Source organism: Glycine soja, chromosome 11 (genome assembly GCF_004193775.1).
Source record: "Glycine soja cultivar W05 chromosome 11, ASM419377v2, whole genome shotgun sequence".
NCBI lineage: Eukaryota > Viridiplantae > Streptophyta > Magnoliopsida > Fabales > Fabaceae > Glycine > Glycine soja.
Window position 1 is genome coordinate 18,115,894 of NC_041012.1, and position 22,556 is coordinate 18,138,449.

Below are 22,556 nucleotides of genomic sequence, written 5' to 3' on the forward strand. Positions count from 1 at the left end.
ATTTTTTGTTTGCATCGAAGTTATGCTTTTATACGTTGCGGCAAAAATCTGTTCAATAATCGGCTAACAAAATCTAAACAATAAAGAATTCATGAATCAATTTGTCATTATGTTACAAATGCTATCCATATAGAACACTGATCCAAAATGTCCCTATCAATGAACTTTGATTATGCGTCTGGAATGAAGCTTATTCTAAGCCAACTTTTTTTTTATTATTAATGAGAAATACTAGAAACATACTCTAAAGTTTTTTTAATTGTTAAAATTTATTAAAAATGTTAATTGTTAAAATTTATTAAAAATGACAAAATAGAGAGCACAAGATATTATAACCACTTCCAATGTGAGAATATGCGTATAAAAAAATACTTTCATATTTTGCTCTCAATCTCAGGTATTGACTTGTCTGTTTTCTCCTTTGTCCAAGGAGAAGTTCCCAAGTGGAGGGTCTAGCCTTTAACATGAATCCAATTTTCTTCTGGAGGATCTTCCTAAGATTTTCCTTGTTATCCTCATCATCAACCACGAGGAAACAAGTATGGCCCGTTTGGACATGCTTGTTTTTGACAATGATAACCCGTTTTGGCCAGCACTAAAATCTTCTACTCTACAAAGAGACAATTTTGGGTTAGGGAAGGCTTAGCAATTGACAAATTCCATATTCTTTGCTGCCTGAAGGATGACAAATTGGAGGTGACATTATCAACCACTTCTCTTGTCCATTCTTGGGAAAACTCTTCCAAGACAAGAGCTTTAACTAAACTATAAAACCCCACATCTCCAAACACTGTAGAGCTTTGCATTGAGGAACATTTTTGGACTTTTGGTTTAGTTGCTCTTTGAGGCCTTCTGGGCCTTACCAAGACCACTAGCTGTTATTAATCTGAAGTTGGTGGTGTGATTAATTAGTTGTTCAAGTTGCACCTTATGGACTCAGGTACTAATTATTTTGTTTTTTTTTTGCCTTTATGAAGTTCATGGTTAAAGAAAATGCTGCATTAAAAACAGAAAGGGCAGAAAGCAATAGAAACTAAAGGACATGATCGTTCAATAGTAGTTAAAAGTTTTAGCCGTCCAAAAGTAATGGAAAGAAATCCAGACCATAACAGTGTAAGAAGTGTAAAAATTTTGTTTGTATAAATATAAATAGTAAACTAAAGGACCAAAAAAGTACAAAAACTATGCATGGCCAATGGGTATTGTTATAGCCAAGTGAGATTTTTATGCCGGTTGAGATTTTTAGTAGATAGTATTTACATTATAGTAAACTAAATAAATCATCTTATTGGACACTTATTGGCCATACTTTACTTACCTTCTAGCACCTCTTTCCCCTGATGAACCAAAGGCTTAAGAAAAAAAAAAAAACTAACACATTATACTAATTAGTTCAAATTTCCCTTTGAAAAGGGACAGTTTCTTCCACAACATAATCATAGATTGTAACTGAAATTCTGAAAATTTATAAATAAGTAACTGGCTGTGAACTTTAATTAGGTGCATGATAAGTTGATCAAATATGAGATATCTTGGCATTATTATTGTTTACCTTTCTGTATGAAAGTTTACTTTTTCTCTTCAGTTAAACTTTTTTTACGCAGTCTTTGAGTTTGGTGAAACAGCAGAATAATTACCCCATGAACTTTATGACCTGTTTACAGTAAGAACTTTGCCTGTTCGTTTGTGCTTTTTCCAATGAATAACTTTTTTTAATTAAAAAAACATACAACAACATCATCAATAAAACCTTATTCCACTAGGTAAGATCGGTTACAAAGATCATACATGTCATTTAGCTAGTTTCGTTAAAAGCAAAGCTTTTTGTAAAACAAGGAAGAATCAAAATAGAGTTATTTCACTGCTTTTTCACTACCAAAAAGTAATATCTTTAGAAAAGGAAATGAAAAAAAATAAAATTCCTAAGAAGTATCATAGAATATATATTTTTTTATACCAAGACTCATTGTCTGATTGGCAAATTGTATCTGGAAACTGATGCTTGTTTATAACATTTATATTGTCTGAGTGGAATGAACATCTTTCATTTTTTCTTTTCACCCTTATGGCTCTTACTTATGCTAGCTATTTAATCAAGCTATTATGGATTGATTAGGTTCGCCATATCAGTGGCTGAGGGAGCTGAGATGGGAGTCACAGGGCTTAAATCCAATGATCCTTCTTCTTGACTGTGCTAAATGTGTTGCATCTGGAAGCATCAAGAATGCAGATATTGGCCTTGAGTACATATCTCAGATTTCATCACCTGATGGTAGTGCAGTGCAAAGGATGGTCACTTATTTCAGCGAAGCACTTAGTTACAGGATAATAAAACGTTTGCCAGGTGTATATAAGTCTCTCAATCCACCAAAAACATCACTGTCTTCAGAAGACATCCTTGTTCAGAAATACTTCTATGATCTGTGTCCTTTTTTAAAGTTCTCATACCTGATCACAAACCAAGCCATTGTGGAGGCGATGGAATTCGAAAAGGTGGTTCACATTATTGATCTCCACTGTTGTGAGCCAGCTCAATGGATAGATCTTCTACTAACTTTCAAAAACCGTCAGGGAGGTCCACCTCATCTCAAAATTACAGGCATTCATGAGAAGAAAGAGGTTTTAGACCAAATGAACTTTCATTTGACAACTGAAGCAGGGAAATTGGATTTTCCTTTGCAGTTCTATCCAGTTATTAGCAAACTGGAAGATGTTGACTTTGAGAAGTTGCCTGTGAAGATAGGAGATGCTCTTGCAATCAGTTCTGTTCTTCAGCTTCATTCTCTTCTTGCCACTGATGATGACATGGCGGGGAGGATCTCACCGGCTGCGGCCGCGACTATGAATCTGCAGAGAGCAGTGCATATGGGCCAAAGGACTTTTGCAGAGTGGCTTGAGAGAGATATGATCAATGCATATATCTTGAGTCCTGATTCTGCATTGTCACCTCTTTCCTTAGGTGCCTCACCTAAGATGGGGATCTTTCTCAACGCTATGCAAAAACTCCAACCAAAACTGGTGGTGATTACTGAACAAGAATCAAACCTGAATGGATCCAATTTGATGGAGAGAGTTGATAGAGCACTGTACTTTTACAGTGCATTGTTTGACTGCTTGGAATCTACTGTTTTGAGAACATCAGTAGAGAGACAAAAACTTGAGAGCATGCTTCTGGGTGAGCAGATTAAGAACATCATTGCTTGTGAGGGTGTTGATAGAAAGGAGAGACACGAGAAACTCGAGAAATGGATTCGAAGGCTTGAAATGGCTGGTTTTGTGAAGGTACCTTTGAGCTACAATGGGAGGATAGAAGCCAAGAATCTGCTGCAGAGATATAGTAATAAATACAAATTTCGAGAAGAGAATGATTGTTTACTTGTCTGCTGGAGTGATACACCAATGTTTTCTGTATCAGCTTGGAGTTTTAGTAGATGAATGTTCATATATGTGCTGGAATATGAAGAGGTTGAAAATGAAATAATCAACAAGACAATAAGATCGATTGATTTTTATTTTCATCTTTCTTTCTTTCTAGGGTTTAATTGTTTCTAATTTCTATGCATAAAGGGTTTTACGTTTTTGTTCTCTAGAGCAGCTGGGTGATTTGGAAAGCCAAACAACAAATCCATCTTGTATTGTTGTTGATTTTAATAATTCATTTGAGTACAACATATTATTAATATTAGTAATAGCATTAGCTAAAACTCATTTTCATTTACAACAGCTGAGAGTGGTGGCATTATCAATGAAAACTACCAAATATTTACATATGAGATACTAGGACATAGTTATATATGCCCAAGGAATGTTAGAGTATGTTACCTCAATGTGTTTGGCTGTCTATGAAACATTGGATCGGCGATGGCAGTTTGGTAAGAAGAAATATTGTACCTTAGCTGAAATATAAGTGGGAAAAATAAAAAATCTCTCGTCGGCTAGAGATACTGAAATATAAGTACATTATACAAATTTTACAAATTAATTTTATAGGGTTGAATTAAATCCAAACGCACATTCTGATATGGGTCTCTAAATTCGAGGACAGAGCAACCTCCAGAAAATAAGATAAGAGTAGAATTCTGAGTATATTCATTGCCTTTCCTCTTTGTTAATACATGTATATATAGCAAAAAAAAAAAAGAAATATTCTTCTAACGGCCCTGCTCTCACAGAGGGGGCAGCACTAACAAACTGAATATTCTAGAGGGGACACCTAGAGGAGACACGCACGAGACAAGCACTAAGGAAATCAGAAAATAATAGGAAGGCAAATTCTATTAATAGGTAATTCCTCAACTGCCCTTGGTCTGTTTAATGAATGTAATCCTCCTAGTCTAATGGCTTCTTTGTTGCTCGTTTGGGCCTTGATGCTGCTGTGCTATCATTCCTCATGTCATCGAAAAACACCTTGTCCTCAAGGTGGTACTGAGTCTTGAGTTCAGCCCAATTTTCCCACGTGGAGTCTTTAGGTTGCAGACTGGCCCATTGAACCAGAACTAACAGCTGGGGCGGGTCGTTAATGTCCCACTTATGATCCAATATGGTCAACGGTTCTATCACAGGATTGTTGTCCCAAGAAGTTGGAGGAAGTAAGTGATCTGTAGTGATGGGGCCCTGATGAAGCTTAAGTTTGGAGCAGTGGAAGACGGGGTGGATTTTGGCTGAAGGAGGTAGCGCTAGTCGATAGGCCACTTTGCCTATGGAATCAGTGATCTGATAGGGTCCAAAGAAACGTTTGCCCAATTTCTGGTATTTATCAGCTATGGAGGTTTGTCGGTAGGGTCGCAACTTCACATAGACCCAATCACCGATATTGAAATTGGTGTCTCGGCGATGAGTATCGGCAAGCGTTTTCATCTTTGCCTGAGTGCGTTCGAGTTTCTGGCGAAGGGTCTCGAACAAGTGTTGCCGTGAGGAAAGTAGAAAATCTACTGCTTCCACAGAAGACGAGCCTGGTAGATAGTTTATAATTGCCGGCGGTGGTTTGCCGTAAGTAACCTCAAAGGGAGAGAGGTTAGTGGAGGAGTGGCAAGTGTTGTTGTAGCACCATTCCGCGAGACTGAGGAACTTACCCCACTGAGTTGGCTTGTGATGCACGAAGCTACGAAGATATTGCTCGAGCACGCGATTGAGCACCTCCGTCTGACCATCGGTCTGAGGATGATAGGCGGTGCTCATTCGTAGCTTTGTGCCACAGAGCCGGAAAAGTTCCTTCCAAAATCGGCTAATGAAGATTGGGTCCCAGTCAGAAATCAAACTCCGGGGAAACCCGTGAAGTTTGCAAACCGAATCAATGAAAAGTTGGGCCACCGTGTGGGCTGTGAAATGGGAAGGAAGAGACCCAAAATGGGCTCCTTTGGAGAAACGGTCCACGACAATCATGATGACGGTGGCGCCCTGGGAGTTGGGGAGGCCGGTAATGAAATCCAGAGCCAAATCCTCCCATGGACGTGATGGTGGTGGGATGGGTTGGAGGAGCCCCGCCGGTTTCTGAGGAACATATTTAGTCTGCAGACAATCCACGCATTGCTTGATGAATTTTTGTGTGTCCTGGTGCATTCCTTCCCAGTAGAAGCTCTGTTGTATTCGACTAAGGGTCTTGGCCAATCCCATGTGGCCACCCAATAGGGACTTGTGAAATTCCTCAAGAAGGAGAGCAATGAAACTGCTGCTACTGTTGATCCAAATTCGCCCCTTGTATAGTAAGAGGTCATCCCTGAGAGTAAACGCAGGATGTTGTTGAGGGTCGTCGGTGACACGCTTCTTGAGGGCATTAAATTCTACTGATGAAGCCAGTTCACGCTTCAGGTCTTCCAAGAATTTGGGGTGAGGTATGGACAGGATGGAATACATTGCGGCAGTGTTGTCGTCCTCCGTCCGCCGCGAAAGGGCGTCAGCTACGACGTTACTATGACCAGCCTTTTATTGAATGGAATAATTATATCCCAATAGCTTGGCAAGATAAACATGCTGCTAAGGGGTTTGAATTGGTTGGGTCATGAGTTCGCGTAGACTCTTGTGATCAGTCAGGATCACGAAAGGGTGTCCCAGTAGATATTGCTGCCAACGTTTCACGGCTGAGGTGATGGCATGTAATTCCCTGATGTAAGTAGAAGAACGGAGTAATTTGGGTCACAATTGCTTACTAAAGTAAGCAATTGGGTGTCCGCGCTGCATCAAAACGGCTCCCATGCCTGCTCCTGAGGCATCGGTTTCCACCACGAAGGGAATCGTGAAATCTGGAAGGGAGAGGACAGGGGTGGAAGTCATGGCGGCTTTCAGATCATCGAAGGCTGATTGTGCTTCAGTGGACCACGCAAATTGGTCCTTGCGTAGAAGTCGCGTGAGTGGCTTTGCAACGCGGGCATAGTTTTTGACAAAACGCCGATAAAATCCGGTTAGACCAAGGAATCCCCTGATCTGGCGCGGAGATGTCGGGGTTGGCCATTGTTGCATGGCCTGAAGCTTTGAAGGGTCAGGTTCGACACCTCTGATAGATACAAAGTGGCCGAGGTATTCGATGCGGCGTTGCCCGAAGATGCATTTGGATGCCTTCAGATGAAAGTGACTCTGTTGTAAAGTTTGGAGAACACGTTCAAGGTGGTCCAAGTGAGTCTGGAAATCACGGCTATAGATGAGGATATCATCGAAAAAGACTAATACGAATTTTCTTATGAACGGCCGGAAGAGATCATTCATGGTGGCCTGAAATGTTGAAGGCCCGTTGCAGAGGCCGAAAGGCATGACGACGTACTCATAGTGGCCCTGATGAGTACGGAACGCCGTTTTGGGTATATCTGAGTCAACCATTCGAATTTGGTGGAAGCCTTGGGCAAGGTCCAGCTTCGAAAACCAAGAAGAGTGGCCGAGGTCGTCGAGGAGCTCATCTATAGTGGGAAGGGGAAAACGGTCCTTGATCGTGACCTCGTTTAAGGCGCGATAATCAACGCAAAAGCGCCACGTGCCGTCCTTTTTCTTAACTAGGAGTACCGGAGAAGAATAAGGACTCCGACTCGGACGAATGAGCTGCCGGCGGAGCATGTCCTCGACTTGGCGTTCGATTTCGTGCTTTTGAAAATACGGGTACCTGTATGGACGGACGTTGACGGGTTTAGTGTTAGGCTCTAGGTGTATGGCATGGTCGGTTGGCCGTGGAGGGGGAAGAGATTCAAGTGGTTGGAACAGAGGTGAGTATTTCTGAAGAAGACGATGTATGGGTGGGGGAATGGAGGTGGGGAAAGTAACGGGCCCAGGTTCCTGAAGGTGGATATGGAAGAGGGCTGCCACTCGTTGGGTTGCCATCAGCCGTCGGACTTGGCCATGGTGTATCTCAGATGGGCCGGTGTCAATCCCGCCTTGAATGGTAATGGGCCGTCCGTGGTGAACAAAGGACATTTGAAGGTGTGCATAGTCAGTCGTTATTGGGCCCAACAGCTGTAGCTAGGCTACGCCCAAAACAACATCAGTACCACCAAGGGGCATTACATGCAAGTCTAGGGTAAAGTTGTGCCCCTGAATTGCAATGGTGGTGTTGCGGCAAACCCTATTGGAGGTGACTTCGGAACCATTGCCCACCATAACTGAGTGGGGGTACGAGTTGGGAAGTGAGGTGGAGGAAATGGGCAAGTCGATCATGGATAAAATTATGGGTACTGCCGCCGTCAACGAGGACGACGGCATCGTGACCTGCAATCGAACCCAGGACGCGAAGGGTGACGGATGCGGGTTGGCCGGATAACGCGTGTAGGTTGAGTTGGGCCGAGAGTGGTGTGAGAGGTTGGTCTGTGGGGCTAGGTAAAGGTGAGGTTGGGGTAGGTGGGTCAGGGGGGTCAGGAGGTTGGTCGTCATCGTCAGATGCAATGAGGAGGAAAAATTTTCCGCGACAACGGTGGTTGGGGCCGTAGCGTTCGTCGCAATTGTAACATAGCCCTCGCTCGCGGCGGGACGCCATCTCGGCTTGGGTGAGCCGTTTATAGGTGGTTTTGGGTGGTGTGGGTAATAGAGGGGGAAGATTGTTGGTTGGGGTGGAAGATATAGGAGGGAGGGAGGCCAAGGGAGGTGATGAAGGGGGTAGAGTGGACAGAGGAGGGGGTCGAGGACGATGATGGCGTCGGGCGTCAGTGAACTTGTCTTTCTGAAGCCGGGCTAGTGCTGCTGCTTGGGACAGGGACAATGGTTGAAGGGCCAGGACCTCTCGGCGGATATCCGGAGCAAGACCGGAGATGAAGCAGCTGAGGAGGAAAGGGGTAGGGAGACCCACGATCCTGTTAGCTAATGCTTCAAACTCGGCGAGGTAGGAGTTGACGCTGCCGTGCTGCGAGAGTTTGAAGAGCGCACCCCGTGGGTCGTCATACAAAGAGGGGGCAAATCGGAGTTCCTGAGCCTGAAGAAAAGAAGACCAGGAGGGGAGTTGGTCGTTTCGGTGCATCCACTGAAACCAACTCAGTGCCGCGCCATCAAGGTAAAAGGAAGCCACCTGAATTCGCTCATCATCAGGGGTTCGATGATAATCAAAGAACTGACTGATTTTAAATATCCATGCAGGAGCGTTGGAGCCATCAAATCGGGGCACCTCGAGGTTCATGCGTGGTGCAGAAGAACGAGGAGAGGGGGAAGGAGAAGCAGTTTTGAGGGCGTGAAGGCGTGAAGCAACATCATCGAGGCGAGAATGGATTGAATTTTGGGTAGCGGTGAGTATGTTTTGGTTCTGGATAAGAAGGGTAATGGCTTCCTCGAGTCGGGATAGTGTTTGGGAACGCGTATTATCGGCCATGGCAAGGAGGAATCAATGAAAGCACCAAATGATATGGGTCTCTGAATTCGAGGACAGAGCAACCTCCAGAAAATAAGGTAAGAGTAGAATTCTGAGTATATTCATTGCCTTTCCTCTTTGTTAATACATGTATATATAGCAAAAAAAAAAAGAAATATTCCTCTAACGGCCCTGCTCTCACAGAGGGGGCAGTACTAACAAACTGAATATTCTAGAGGGGACACCTAGAGGAGACACGCACGAGACAAGCACTAAGGAAATCAGAAAATGATAGGAAGGCAAATTCTATTAATAGGTAATTCCTCAACTGCCCTTGGTCTGTTTAATGAATGTAATCCTCCTAGTCTAATGGCTTCTTTGTTGCTCGTTTGGGCCTTGATGCTGCTGTGCTATCACATTCTTATGATATATATATTTTATTCATTTCAGAGAAGTTTCTATATTCTAACCATTTCCCATGAGATTTTAGTGCCACTGAGACGATACGGGTTGGTAAATTGGCATATGAGTTGTATATGGTGTTGTTAAAATTCAATGAACCGTATAAAACTTCTGGTCCAGTGTCAATATTGTGCCAATACTCAAATATTCCAACTATATATGAATCTGTTACTCAACAAAAATCTGATGCTTTTGTTTAGAGATATGAAATTGCTAATATTCAAATATTCCAACTATATATGAATATGATATACCACAAAAATGGGGATGCTTCTGTATAGAAATATGAAATTTTGCTGTAGAATAGTTTGAATCTTACTTTAAAGATAAGCTTTGATCATTAAAAGGCGATGTCTGTAATGCATTTCTAGTTTTATGTTCTTTGCAGGTGTATTATGCTGTAAAGTGGTATTTTCTTTTATATTTCATATTCAACTTCATGTGTTTAACTTGTGTTGTTATATTAAAAATTACTGTTTTCAACCTTCAATTTTTATTTTTTTTTGGTTTTTGAAATCTTTGAAAGTTTGGTTAACTACATGTCTTTGATCTTGCAACCTTTCCAGCACCTTTAGCTCACACGACATTCTTTGTCATTCTGAACCTTTTGGTGGATGACAAGTATGTCTTTGCAATCTCACCAGCACCTATGGTTTGCCAACACTTTATCTTCCAACCAAGCAGTGATCAATATTGGTCTTTCGTTTGAGTTTCTAAAATTTGAAAAAGGCACCTAAGTTGTTAAATGCAATCACGCATATACATTTCTACACATTTATGACATCAAATAGGATATTTTACATGGAAAGGCATCTTATCTATCAGCATCTCCTGACTGTTAAATGTTTCAAAAATATTAATTGATGCAATAGATCATTATTGTAGTTATTATCTACAAACATTTTTTGTTGCCATTCCCTATTTTGACCCTACTTGGTATCCTAGATTTAACCAATTCACATATCCAATATCTCTTATCTCTTGTGAAATACTCTTGTTTGGCATTGCTTTTAAAAGGACTCTTGATTTTAGGTGGTAAGGTTGCAAATATTCTAGTAGATTTCCATGTCCAAATAGAAAAGTTACAAAAAGTTAACCCTTGCTTTCTCCTTGAGTATATCATTGTTTAGACCTATAATTGATGACTTCAAATTAGATAAGAAGGCTCTGTGTCAAAGCACAAGGCAACTTTGTTTGAATCTTGTTCTCGTGACATACGAAGCCTATGCTTGTTTATCCTAAAGACATACATTTGTTGGCATACGGTACTAAAAATATTTCTCAGTAATTCTTTATCTAGTAGCAATCATCATATTATGTTCTATCAACATTTGGTTTTCTTAATTAGGAGTTACTTGTCTCATTTTTGCTCCATAAATTAAGGAGTAATAACTAATAAGGACATCATATTTGTTCTCTTTCTTTGCAAACAAATTTATTGTACCAATCTCCTTCATCTATGACTAGATAACCTTTTATATGAAGCCAAACAAAAGTTTTGGAGGCTTTCATGACTAACTTGGCAATGACCACTTTCACACACAAGACTCTAAGATGCAATAACTTGTTTAAACATTGTTGGATTGTAGTTGAATTGGACTTAGTTACCCGGTTTAGCCAGCAAAACAATCTCATCTTATCGGGTGAAGAAACCAATTGTGGTCTCAAAGGTCAACAAATCAATGGTGACATGACCAACTCTTTTGTTTGTTGCTAACTTAATACTGCTAGTCGTTCATGACAAGAATTTTAACTTGTATTGGTTGACTTACCCCATGAAATCCAAGGCCACAGCCCCTATAAAACTTTGCATTCTCTTTTAGGAACATTGGATGCTCATGGAAATGTTCATCTGCATTTTTCATTAGGATAGGGAATGTAGTAGAGAACTTGAGAGGTTGCTGATGTACATGATCATTTAGGGGTCCAAGGACCAAATTATGGACACAGGTAAATACTCTCTACTTAGTAGAACATTAGTCCAAAAGAAATTAAAAAAGCCCCAAACAATATATTCAATCAAAAAACCTTTTATCTTGTTTTTGCCATCAACTCCTCATAAAAGCTTAAGCTCTAAGATTATGTCATGGACCAACTACCTATTTCTGCACTAAATTTGACTTTGCAACACTCCTAATAATGTCTTTATAGTGATGTGTTCAAGTTTTCCTAATAAACTATATCTTATATATCATATTCATCGTATCCATGGCTCAAAGATATGAATGGGGAGGATAGGGGTAAATACCTGACCCATACTCTGAACACATGTGCCAAGTTTATTGAATCAGGCAGCTTCATGAGTACAGATATTGGATTGGACTATATTGCTCACATTGCATCCCTTTATGGTGATGCGATGCAAAGGGTAGCCACCTATATTAGTATTGGTCTAGCTTTCCAAGTCCTAAAAAATTTGCATGGAGTACCTAAATCAATCAATTTGCCAACAACAATGTCAACCTCAGAAGAACAACTTGTTAAGAGGTAATTCTATGACCTGTATCCATTTTTAAAGACTGCATATGTGATCACAAGTCATGCCATTGCTGAAGCTATGGAAGCAGAAGAAGTGATCCACATCATTGATCTCGATGCATCGGATGCTGCTTAGTGGATTTGTCTTATGCAGAGATTAAAAGAAATATGAAAGAACCTCCCAGTTTTGAAAATCACAGGGATACATGAGAAGAAGGAGATTTTAGAGGAAGTGGCAACTCAATTGAGAGTAGAAGCTAAAAATTTGAATTTCCATCTCCAGTTTAATTCTATTGTAAGAACTATGGAGAGGCTTGATCTTGAAGAAATGTCTGTGGTGAAAGGAGAGCCTCTTGCAATCAGCTCAGTACTTCAGCTGCTCACTCTTTTGGCCACTGATGATGCAATGGTCTACATCAAGAGCTCGCCAGGTGGAATCATTGTAGAAAAGGACGTTTGTGGTAAGAATCCTGAAACTGCTCAAATATAAGGACCTATGACCAGAAGTAGGACCAAACAGTCAGTAGATACCCTCTAATAAATGGTAGTAGGCATACTTAACAAGGCCTGAGTGGAGAAGGATGAAGGCCTAGAAGTAGAGGCACTACACAACATATTAATCGTTGCTGAAGGCCCAAACTAATTTAAAGGCCTATATCAAATATGTTCTATTTTTTATTTATAATTTTTTCATTGCAATTTTGGCCCAAACTGATTTAAAGGCCAATGTCTATTTCTATCTTTCGTTCAGATACACTATATGTATGGATTTCGTTTTCAATAGAGGAACTTTTGGAATTTGATAAAATTTGGTGAGAATTTTTCTCTAGGTTCCTTGTTGAACCAATTTTAGACTTATCAAGGTAATCTTTGTGGCATCTACTCTGACTTATCTTCCCTCTCCGGAAGTGGCGTCATCCAAAAATCTGTAGTCTGTATCAAGTGATCCGCTCCTAGTAAGGATCACATCATTTGGTATCAGAGCTTCGACTCTTGATACAAGTTCTATCCTATCCAATTCTTTTTCTTTGTAATCTGTCCAAGTTCGTGTTTTGTTCTTGTTCTATTATTTGCATTATTATTTGTGTCTTGTTGCGTTCTTGCTGCGTTCTTGTTCTTGTTTCTTGTTCCTTTTAAAATTTGTGTCAAAAAATAAATCTATTTGAACTCTATTTCAAGTTGTGTTACAAATTTTGTTTAGGGATAATTTGGCTTACTGGAAGAATTTTGGGGTTGAGTGGGCTCTTGAATCTATGTGCCTATTTGCCTATTGAACGAATTGCCTAAATTATCAGAGACAAATTAGAAAAGAAAGCATTATAAAAAAAGGTTGCATAAATTTTGAAAAAAAAAGAAGAAAAGAAGAAAGAAAGTGGGTGTTTGATCTTTGAACACAAAATTGAGGCAGTTATAGGCATTTTTTGGCAATAAAATCGTGGACCAAACCCCTTATCTAGATTCTCCTCTGAATTCTGAGTGTTTTGATGCATAGTGGGCCTCAAATGGACAACCGTAGCAAAAGTTATGACCAATTGAAGTTTATATGTCATCTTCGTTTTGTTCTCTTCTTTGTGATTAAGTAGCTTCTTCTTTGTTTATTCTATTTGTTATCCAAATCAAATCAAATCTAATCTGTTATCCAAATCAAATCTAATCTGTTATTCAAATCAAGTCTAATCTGTTATTCAAATCTGTTATCCAAATCAAGTCTAATTTGTTATCCAAATTAATTCTGTTACTGAGTTTGTGATAATTAAACTGTCTTTCCTGTTATATTATCTTGTGAGTCTAATTTGATACATCCAGGAACTTAAGAGGGAGTCAATGGTAAAAGGCAAGAGTGAAAATATCACACAAAAGCCTATATTGAGAGCATCAAACACTAGTGAACTACCATCAAAGAGAGAAACACATGAGTAGAGTGTGGAGAGGTCCTGAAACCTTTTTTTTATAAAAAATATTGTAGAAGATTTTCTTTTTTATTTATTATGGCAGGAGCTAGTGATGGTGGTGGTGATTATCATCAACTGGACGAATCTCAGCGTTTGTTATTGGACGTAATGACTACACAAATGCAACGATTGCTGAATTGTAACAATGAAAAGCTCTATAGACGAATAGAAGGTCTTGAGAACCAACTGAATTAGAATACTGGAAGACATTATGATGCTAACAGAGTGGGCAATGTTGGACCCAGACAACACAAAATAGAGGGAGTAAAACTCAATGTACCTTCTTTCAAAGACAGGAGTGACCCAGACGCCTACTTTGATTGGGAGATAAAGATTCAACATGTCTTCTCCTACAATGATTATACTGAACAACAAAAGGTGAAGTTAGTAGCAATTGAATTCTCAAGCTATGCCCTTGTTTGGTGGGATAAAAATAAAAGAGAGATGATGAGAGAGGAGGGGCGGGAGATAAATACATGGACTAAGATAAGAAGGGTTATGTTAAATAGGTATGTTCCAACTAGCTACAACAGAACCATGCGATAGAAACTCCAGAGGTTGTCCTAGGGAAGTTTGACTGTGGAGGAGTACTTCAAGGAGATGGAGACGACACTAGTGAGGGCCAACATTGAAGAGGAAACTGAGGACACAATGGCTTGTTTTCTGAGTAGCCTAAATCCTGACATTAGAGATGTTGTTGAATTACATGAGTATGTGGAATTGGATGACTTGCTGCAAAAGGCAGTCCGGGTTGAACAACAGCTGAAGAGGAAAATTGCAGTGAAAAGGAACTCATATAACAATTTCAACCAGAACTGGACCAACAGATCCAAGAAGGAGGGAGGCAACTCGTCCAGTCCACATGGAAAGTCAATAGTGTCCAGTGCTGAAACCAAGCATAATTCTGCCTCATCATCCAACATTGACACCAGAAACATAAAATGCTTCAAATGCTTAGGCAGAGGACATATTGCTTATGACTGTCCAACCAGGAGGACCATGATCATGAAGGCAGATGGAGAAATCACCAGTGAATCTTAAATCAGTGGAGATGAAGAGGTGGAAGAAGAGCTTGAGGAGGAAGCTATGCAGGGTGATATGCTAATGGTGAGAAGGCTATTAGGAAGTCAGATGCAACCACTAGACGATACCCAAAGAGAAAATATTTTCCACACTAGGTGCACAATTAATGGTAAGATTGTTGATGGAGGAAGCTGTACCAACGTTGTAAGTTCCAGGTTAGTGTCCAAACTCAATTTGGATACTAAGCCCCATCCTAGGCCATATAGAATTCAGTGGCTTAGTGAAGATGAAGAGGTAAAAGTGACCCAGCAGGTTGAGGTGTGTTTCACCATTGGAAGATACAATGATAGGACACTTGTGATGTGGTTCCAATGGAGGTGACTCATATACTGTTGGGAAGACCATGGCAGTATGACACCAAAGCAGTGCATGATGGTTTCACCAACAAGATTTCTTTCTAGTACCATGACCAGAAAATTATTCTTAAACTTCTATCCCCTAGAGAAGTGTGTGATGACCAAATCAGAATGAGAGAAAAGAGACAACAAGAGAAAGAAAAGAGTGAGGCACCAAAGAGGAATAGGAAAAAGAAGAGTGATACACATGAGAGAAAGAGTGATCCACATGAGAGAAAAAGTGATACACATGAGAGAAAATTTAATTGTTTAGCAAAGACAAGTGAAGTAAGGAAAATGTTACTTGCTTGTGAGCCACTCTATTTACTGTATTGCAAAGACAGTAAAATTTCTACTAATTATTCTAATGAGTTAACTATTTTTGTTTCTCCTAGTATTGAACTCTTATTGCTGGAATTTAAGGATGTCTTTCCCAAGGAGATTCCTCATGGACTGTCACCCTTAAGAGGCATAGAACATCAAATTGACCTTCTTTGAGGAGCTTCATTGCCTAATAGGCCAACTTACAAAAGCAATCCTCAAGAGAGCGAGGAGATTAAGAAGCAAGTGCAAGACCTCATGCAGAAGGGGTGGGTGCAAGAAAGTTGGAGTCCGTGTGCCGTCCCAATTATTCTAGTGTCAAAGAAAGACGAAACTTGGAGGATGTGCACAAACTGCAAGGTCATCAACAACATCACGGTAAAGTATAGACATCACATTCCTACACTAGATGATATGTTGGATGAATTGCATGGAGCTTGTGTTTTCTCTAAAATTGACTTGAAAAGTGGGTACCATCAAATTAGGATTAGAGAGGGGGATGAATGGAAAACAACTTTCAAAACTAAGTATGGGTTGTATGAATGGCTGGTTATGCCCTTTGGGCTGACCAATGCCCCTAACACTTTCATGAGATTAATGAACCGTGTGTTAAAGGAATTTCTAGGAAAATTTGTTGTGATTTATTTTGATGATATCTTGATTTACAACAAATTCCATGATGAACATCTTGTGCATCTGAGACAAGTTTTAGAGGCCCTTAGGTGTGAGAGCTTGTATGCTAACATGGATAAATGTGTGTTCTGTATGGACCATGTAGTTTTCCTTGGTTTTGATGTGACATCCTCTACCCTCACAAATATAAATAAATAATAAAAGGAAATAAAATCATACAAAATTTATTTAAAAGTTTTGAAACACATAATAATAAAAGGAAAGAAAACCATGCAAAATTAATTAATTTTTTTAAAACACATTTAATTTAAATCAATTTATAAGGATAAAAGGTTTACATTCACTTAGTGAAATCATAGTAGAAATTGTTCGAATAAAAGATAAAGTTATCCCGACTCAAAACAAGGTCGCCCATTCTGAATAAATAAAAAAAACTAAAACAGAAAACATAACTCAATTATATCATTCACGAAATTATAAAATATGAAGTAAAATCCTATGCCCCGATGTCACACTTATCAAAGCATATCCCTATCACAGACTAAGTCTCTCCATCTCTAGCATGAAACTCATCATATGCTAGCTCACTTGAAACAAAATGACAATCAGCTCAAACACAAATACACACCGGGAGTGAGTTATCACATTTTTAAATAAAATACGGATAAAATAAAAGCATAAGCAAAAATACATTATTCAACTATTTATAACATAACTCAACTTAATTCAATTCACGTTGTCTCAACACTTTATCATTTAAATATCATATTTCAATCACCCATCTCATGACCCATGAATCACACACTCAATCAAGGCATAACAACACTCATCGATTTCATAATAAACAATTCACAAGCGTTATGCAACAATTATACTAAGACTCAAGCCTATATGCAATGTGGTATCATGCCAGTGAAAAACTGTAACATCCCAATTTTTGTAAACTAGATTAAAAAGGATTGTTATTTATAAATAAATAGAATTTTTAAAAAAATGATGAGATTTTATAAATAAATAAATAAGGAGATATAATTATTAATTAAAATAATGGTTTGAGAGGAAATAAAAAGGGTATTTTATTTATTTGTTTGATAGAGAATAAAATAAAGTTTATTTTTATAAAATAATAAATAAATAAATAGAGTAAATAATAGGTCGTAAATACCCCTAGCTATAAATAGCAACATGCTAGGTCAGTTTTCAGACTGACTCCTCAGCCTCCTCTGCCTCACAATTTTGTTTCTTCCCTCTTCTCCCAAAACCCTCTCTTTTTCCGCAGACCACCTAACCTGTCTCAGAAAAATGATGATCTTGGACTCGTTCACCGTTGGATCGTCGTGAAATTTGAACACTATGTTTACAGCACAATTCCGAGAATTCTCACCGTTGGGAATTTTGATATCATGTTTGAGCTGAGAGAAATAACTTTCGCATTGTAGCTTTTTCATTTCCCGCAGAAACCCAAGATGGTCTCAGTAAAATTACGATCCCGATTTTGTTAACCGTTGGATGTTCATGAAATTTGTATATATTGTTTGAAATTAAATTTCGCACAGTTTCACCGTTGGGATTTGCGAGATAATAATCTTGGAGGGAGAAAAAGGAATCGCATGAAGACAGTACAAGTGGAGGTTTCGATCTCTTCTCCGTCTCTCTGACGTTTGGGAATTCTATCGGAGCAGTCGGAGGAATAACTGAAGGAATCTCAGAGAACCGCTAGAGATGCTGCTATTGCTGTCGGAAGACACGTGAGTCCGCTTAGAGGTAAGGGATGCGTTATTTACCATTGGGGATTAGTGAGAACATGTGTATGGATCCTTAGAGATATCAATTGGAATGGGTTTTGGGGTGTTTTTGCAATTTTCATTGTATCCTTATAATTATTACAGTGAATTATATATGTTTGACAGACCAATTGTTGTGAAATTGATATGTTATTGTGTTGAGCGTGAACCCTATAAATCGAACATTTTTCTAATTAATATGAATTGATGAAATAAAGTAAGGAAAAATTTAGAGAGAGATATTGATTTTGTATTTTCTTGCTTTTTTAGGTTTTTATATATAATTTAAAAAATTAATATCATAATTGAAATTGACCAAAGTGTTCGTATAATTATTTATAATTTGTGCATTGAAATCTTACTTTGATATTTGTGATTCAATATGATGTATGTTAGCTTATATATATAGAGGTAGTTATTTATATTAATAATTTATGTAAATAATATTGTAGAGTGTTATAGTATGATTCCAAAAATAATTAAGTGTTGAAGTTTGAGAATATTATGGTTAAATTTGATGAACATGTGTGTGTTGTACCTTATGAATATCATTAGAAATGTTATGAGATGGTTGATGTGATGTTATGAGATGTTAAAGTGTGGACATGATATTCGATTGTGAATAAGCGGATGAGTTTAACACTTGATGTTACATTAATTATTTTGTGAGCTATGAATTATACAATAACCCGACCAGTGTTAAAGAGAAAGTGTAGGTTCCTAGTTAGGAACCATTGTTAAATTGTAGCGCAATTGTGTTAAACATGTTTGAAACATGAATGTGAGGTCGTGGTATTGTATAACTCATGAGCAGTGTTTATAAATGAAATATGTGATGAATTATGGAATAATATGTTGCCTTGAGATTATAATATTGTTATTGAGATTGAGTAAAAGTGTAAAGTAGAACATGTGTTGAATTGTGAGATACGTGAAAACATGTGATGGCGGATTATGACATTATGAGATGTGAAATTGTGAATGAGTTTTGGTTGTGAATAAGTGTGATTAACTCTTGATGTGACATTATTTGTGTTGTAAGCTGTGAATTGTACAATAACCCGACCAGTGTTATCTTGAGAAGAGTGTAAATGCACAGTGTTAAAGAGAAAGTGTAGGTTTCCTATTTAGGAATCAGTGTTAAATTGTAGCGCAATATGTTGTACGTGTTTAACACACGAGTGTGAGGTCATGGGTATTGTATAATTCACGAGCAGTGTCTGTGTGCTAAAATGATTTTAGGGGTTGGACCTGAATCAGGAGGGAGACGCCCTGACAGACTCTTCGGAGTGTAGGCCTTGGGGGTCACCGGGTTTGAGTGCTCCTTTAAGCCTTTGCTGATCCCATATGGTTGGAGCATTCTCGCAAAACATCGTGACCCTGACTAGTCTCCCTATGATCTTACTTAGTGAGAGTGACCTGACAAACTCATTGTTTGGTGTGTCTTGTTATGTACTCCTAAGCGCCCCAGGGTGGTTTTTCATTGACATGGTACCACATTGCATATAGGCTTGAGTCTTAGCATAACTGTCTCATGCGCTTGTTAATTGTTTATTATGAAATTGATGTGTTATTATGTCTTGATCAGAGCGTGTGATTCTTGTGTAATGTGATTAATGATTGAAAAGTGAACTTTGAATGACAAAGTGGTAGAATTACGTGAATTACGTGTAACTAAGTTTTATTTGGTTTATATGATATGTATATCTAGTTGTCTTGTTTCTCTATTAGTCAGGAATGTAATAACTCACTCCTCGTGTGTTGTTTGTGTTTGGATCCTATGATGATCTTGAACTTTGTGTTCGGGGGAGCAGATGACTAGGTGAACTGCTTTAAGGAACCATGTGCTGAAGGACGTCGAGACACAACGCTTTGATAGGATGTGGCATTGGGGTATAGAGTTTTATAGACGACCTTGTTTGAGCCGAAGTAAATTTATTATTTATTTAGAAAAGTTTTATGATGATGTTAGAAAGGTGAATGTGAGCCTGCTACCCTCTTGAATGGCTTGTATTTAAATATGTTTTTAAAACTTGAATTAAGTTTAATTTTTTTTAATTATTTCTTTTATTATTAGTACATATATGTGTGGGGTAGAGGGTGTCACAAAAATCACACTAGGGCGCTTAGGAGTACATAACAAGACACACCATACAATGAGTATGTCAGGTCAGTCTCACTAAGTAAAATCATAAGGTGACCAGTCAGGGTTACTCTGTTTTGAGATAATGCTCCAACCACATGAGATCAACATAGGCTTAAAGGAGTACTCAAACTGAGTGTATTTACCCCCAAGGCCTAGACTCCAAAGAATCCATTTGGGCCTCACTTTCCTGATGCAGGTTCAACCCTTAAAATAATTTTTGCATGCAGACACTGTTAATGAATTATACAATACCCACGATCTCACATTTATATTTTAAACACATTTAACATGTTGCGCTATAGTTTAACCCTTAAGAATCCTAACTAGGAATCCTACACTTTTCCTTTAACACTGCGCATAAAACTTTTCTCGAGGTAAACACTGATCGGGTTATTGTATAACTCATAGCTCACAAGATAAGTAATATCACTACAAGTATTAGTCACACACTCATTCACAACCATATCTCATGTTTATAATTTAACATTTCACAATTTAACTAATTACAAAATATACTTCACAATTAGAAAAAATTGTATAATAATGATAACATAACACATCTAACTTCAAGACTTACAAACAAATAGATCTAACATATCACTATACAATTACATGTAATACTTAATATATATATATATATATATATATATATATAGATATATTTATATATAAAATTAATAATAACAATAATCATAAACCTATCATTAAATAAATATAATATTATATATAAGTAAACACATTAAATATACATATGTAATTAAATGTATTATAAAAATTAATGTATATATATATATAAATAAGTAATTAATATATTAAAAACTTATTGAATATATTAACGTAATGATACGTAAGCATTAAAAATACGTTATTGAATATTTATAAGTAATATATATATACATAAATATTAGAAACATTAATTATATTAAACATAATCATATTAAAACATATATATAAATATATTATATTCAATATAACGTAAACATACGTTAACGTAAATATATTAGAATTATAATGTAAACTTATATAAATATATCTTCAGATAAAAAAATATATGTATAATATATATATATATATATAACAACTAAAAGCTTATATAAATTTATATGTATATCCTAATGCATTTCAACAAGTCATGAAAATTCGACAATGAGAAACAACACCTTGGTTCTGAGTACTGCATCATCATCATGGAAAATTAATCACAATTTTCATTTTAGAATTATCTCAAGAGTAAAATACAATCTAATAAAATTTATCATTGGCAAAAGGATAACAGGTGATGAGCATCTAAAGAAAATCATACAATAGAAGAACGAAAAGAACACTTTTCTTACGATAAATTCTTCCTTACTTAATCATCAACTAGGAAAATACCAAAATTCTACTTAACACAGAAACACGTAAATTTCATAAAACAATCAATCTGTCAAACACCATCAATCCGCGATTTAAAACATAAGAACAAAATTAAATTTCATAAAACAACCCAAAATACTCAAAAATTGATTCTCTAGGGATTCCTACATGTTCATTCTAATATCTAAGCGTGAGTAACTCATCCTTTACCTCCAGGGAGTCGCTCAAGTGTTCTTCGTTAGCAATGATGACGTTTCTGGTGCTCTCTAGAGCTCATCCTCCGGTTGCTTTGTTAGGATTCTTGTGCACTAGAAGAAGAAAAGAGAACATAATGTATTTTTGTAAAAGCCACTATGGGTTAAAAGTTAGTTTATATAGTGGGGGAATTGATGACATAATCTTATTTTATTTATTTATTTAAAGGAAGTAAAGGGGCGGTTGTTACAGCAGCACCTCTTACTGAGATTTCCAAGAAAAATGTAGCATTTAAATTGGGGGGGGGGGGGGGGGGACAAGAACATGCATTCACTGCACTTAAGGGAAAAATTGATGCATGCACCAATTCTTGCATTACCTAATTTTGACAAATCCTTTGAAATTGAGTGTGATGCGTCTAGGGTTAGGATAGGGGCTGTTTTAATGCAAGAAGGACATCCCATTGCTTACTTTAGTGAAAAACTGAATGGGGATGTCCTTAACTATTCCACATATGACAAGGAGTTGTATGCATTGGTAAGGGCATTACAAAATTGGTAGCATTACCTTCTACCTAAACAATTTGTCATACATAGTGACTATGAATCCTCGAAGCATCTTAAGGATCAAGGCAAATTGAGCAAGAGACATGCCAGGCGGGTGGAGTTTCTTGAACAATTCCAATATGTCATCAAGTACAAGAAAGGTAAGTCCAATGTTGTTGCTGGTGCACTTTCAAGAAGGTATGCCTTATTCTCTACTCTTGAAACTAAATTCATTGGGTTTGAGCACATTAAAGAATTGTATGACCATGATCCAAATTTTGCTTCTCAATATTCTGCATGTGTACATATTGCTCAAAATGGGTTCTTTCGGCATAATGACTATTTGTTCAAAGAAAAATGAATATGTGTGCCTAAAGGGTCCATGAGGAGATTGCTTGTGAAAGAAGCCATGCGAGGGGGATTAATGAGGCATTTTGGGGTTCAAAAGACTTTAGACATGTTGCAGGACCATTTCTATTGGCCGCATATTAAACATGATGTTCATAAATTTTGT

The 22,556-nt window shown here is 37.8% G+C and overlaps 1 protein-coding gene across 1 annotated transcript; it reads left to right on the forward strand.

Annotated features, from left to right (window-relative positions):
• Positions 1–392: 392 nt before the first annotated feature.
• LOC114375812 (scarecrow-like protein 3) lies at positions 393–3,669 on the forward strand. Its single transcript, XM_028333676.1, has 2 exons — positions 393–940; positions 2,117–3,669. Exons 1-2 carry the CDS (start codon positions 931–933, stop codon positions 3,433–3,435), a joined length of 1,329 nt encoding a protein of 442 aa, XP_028189477.1. The 5' UTR covers positions 393–930; the 3' UTR covers positions 3,436–3,669.
• Positions 3,670–22,556: the final 18,887 nt, after the last annotated feature.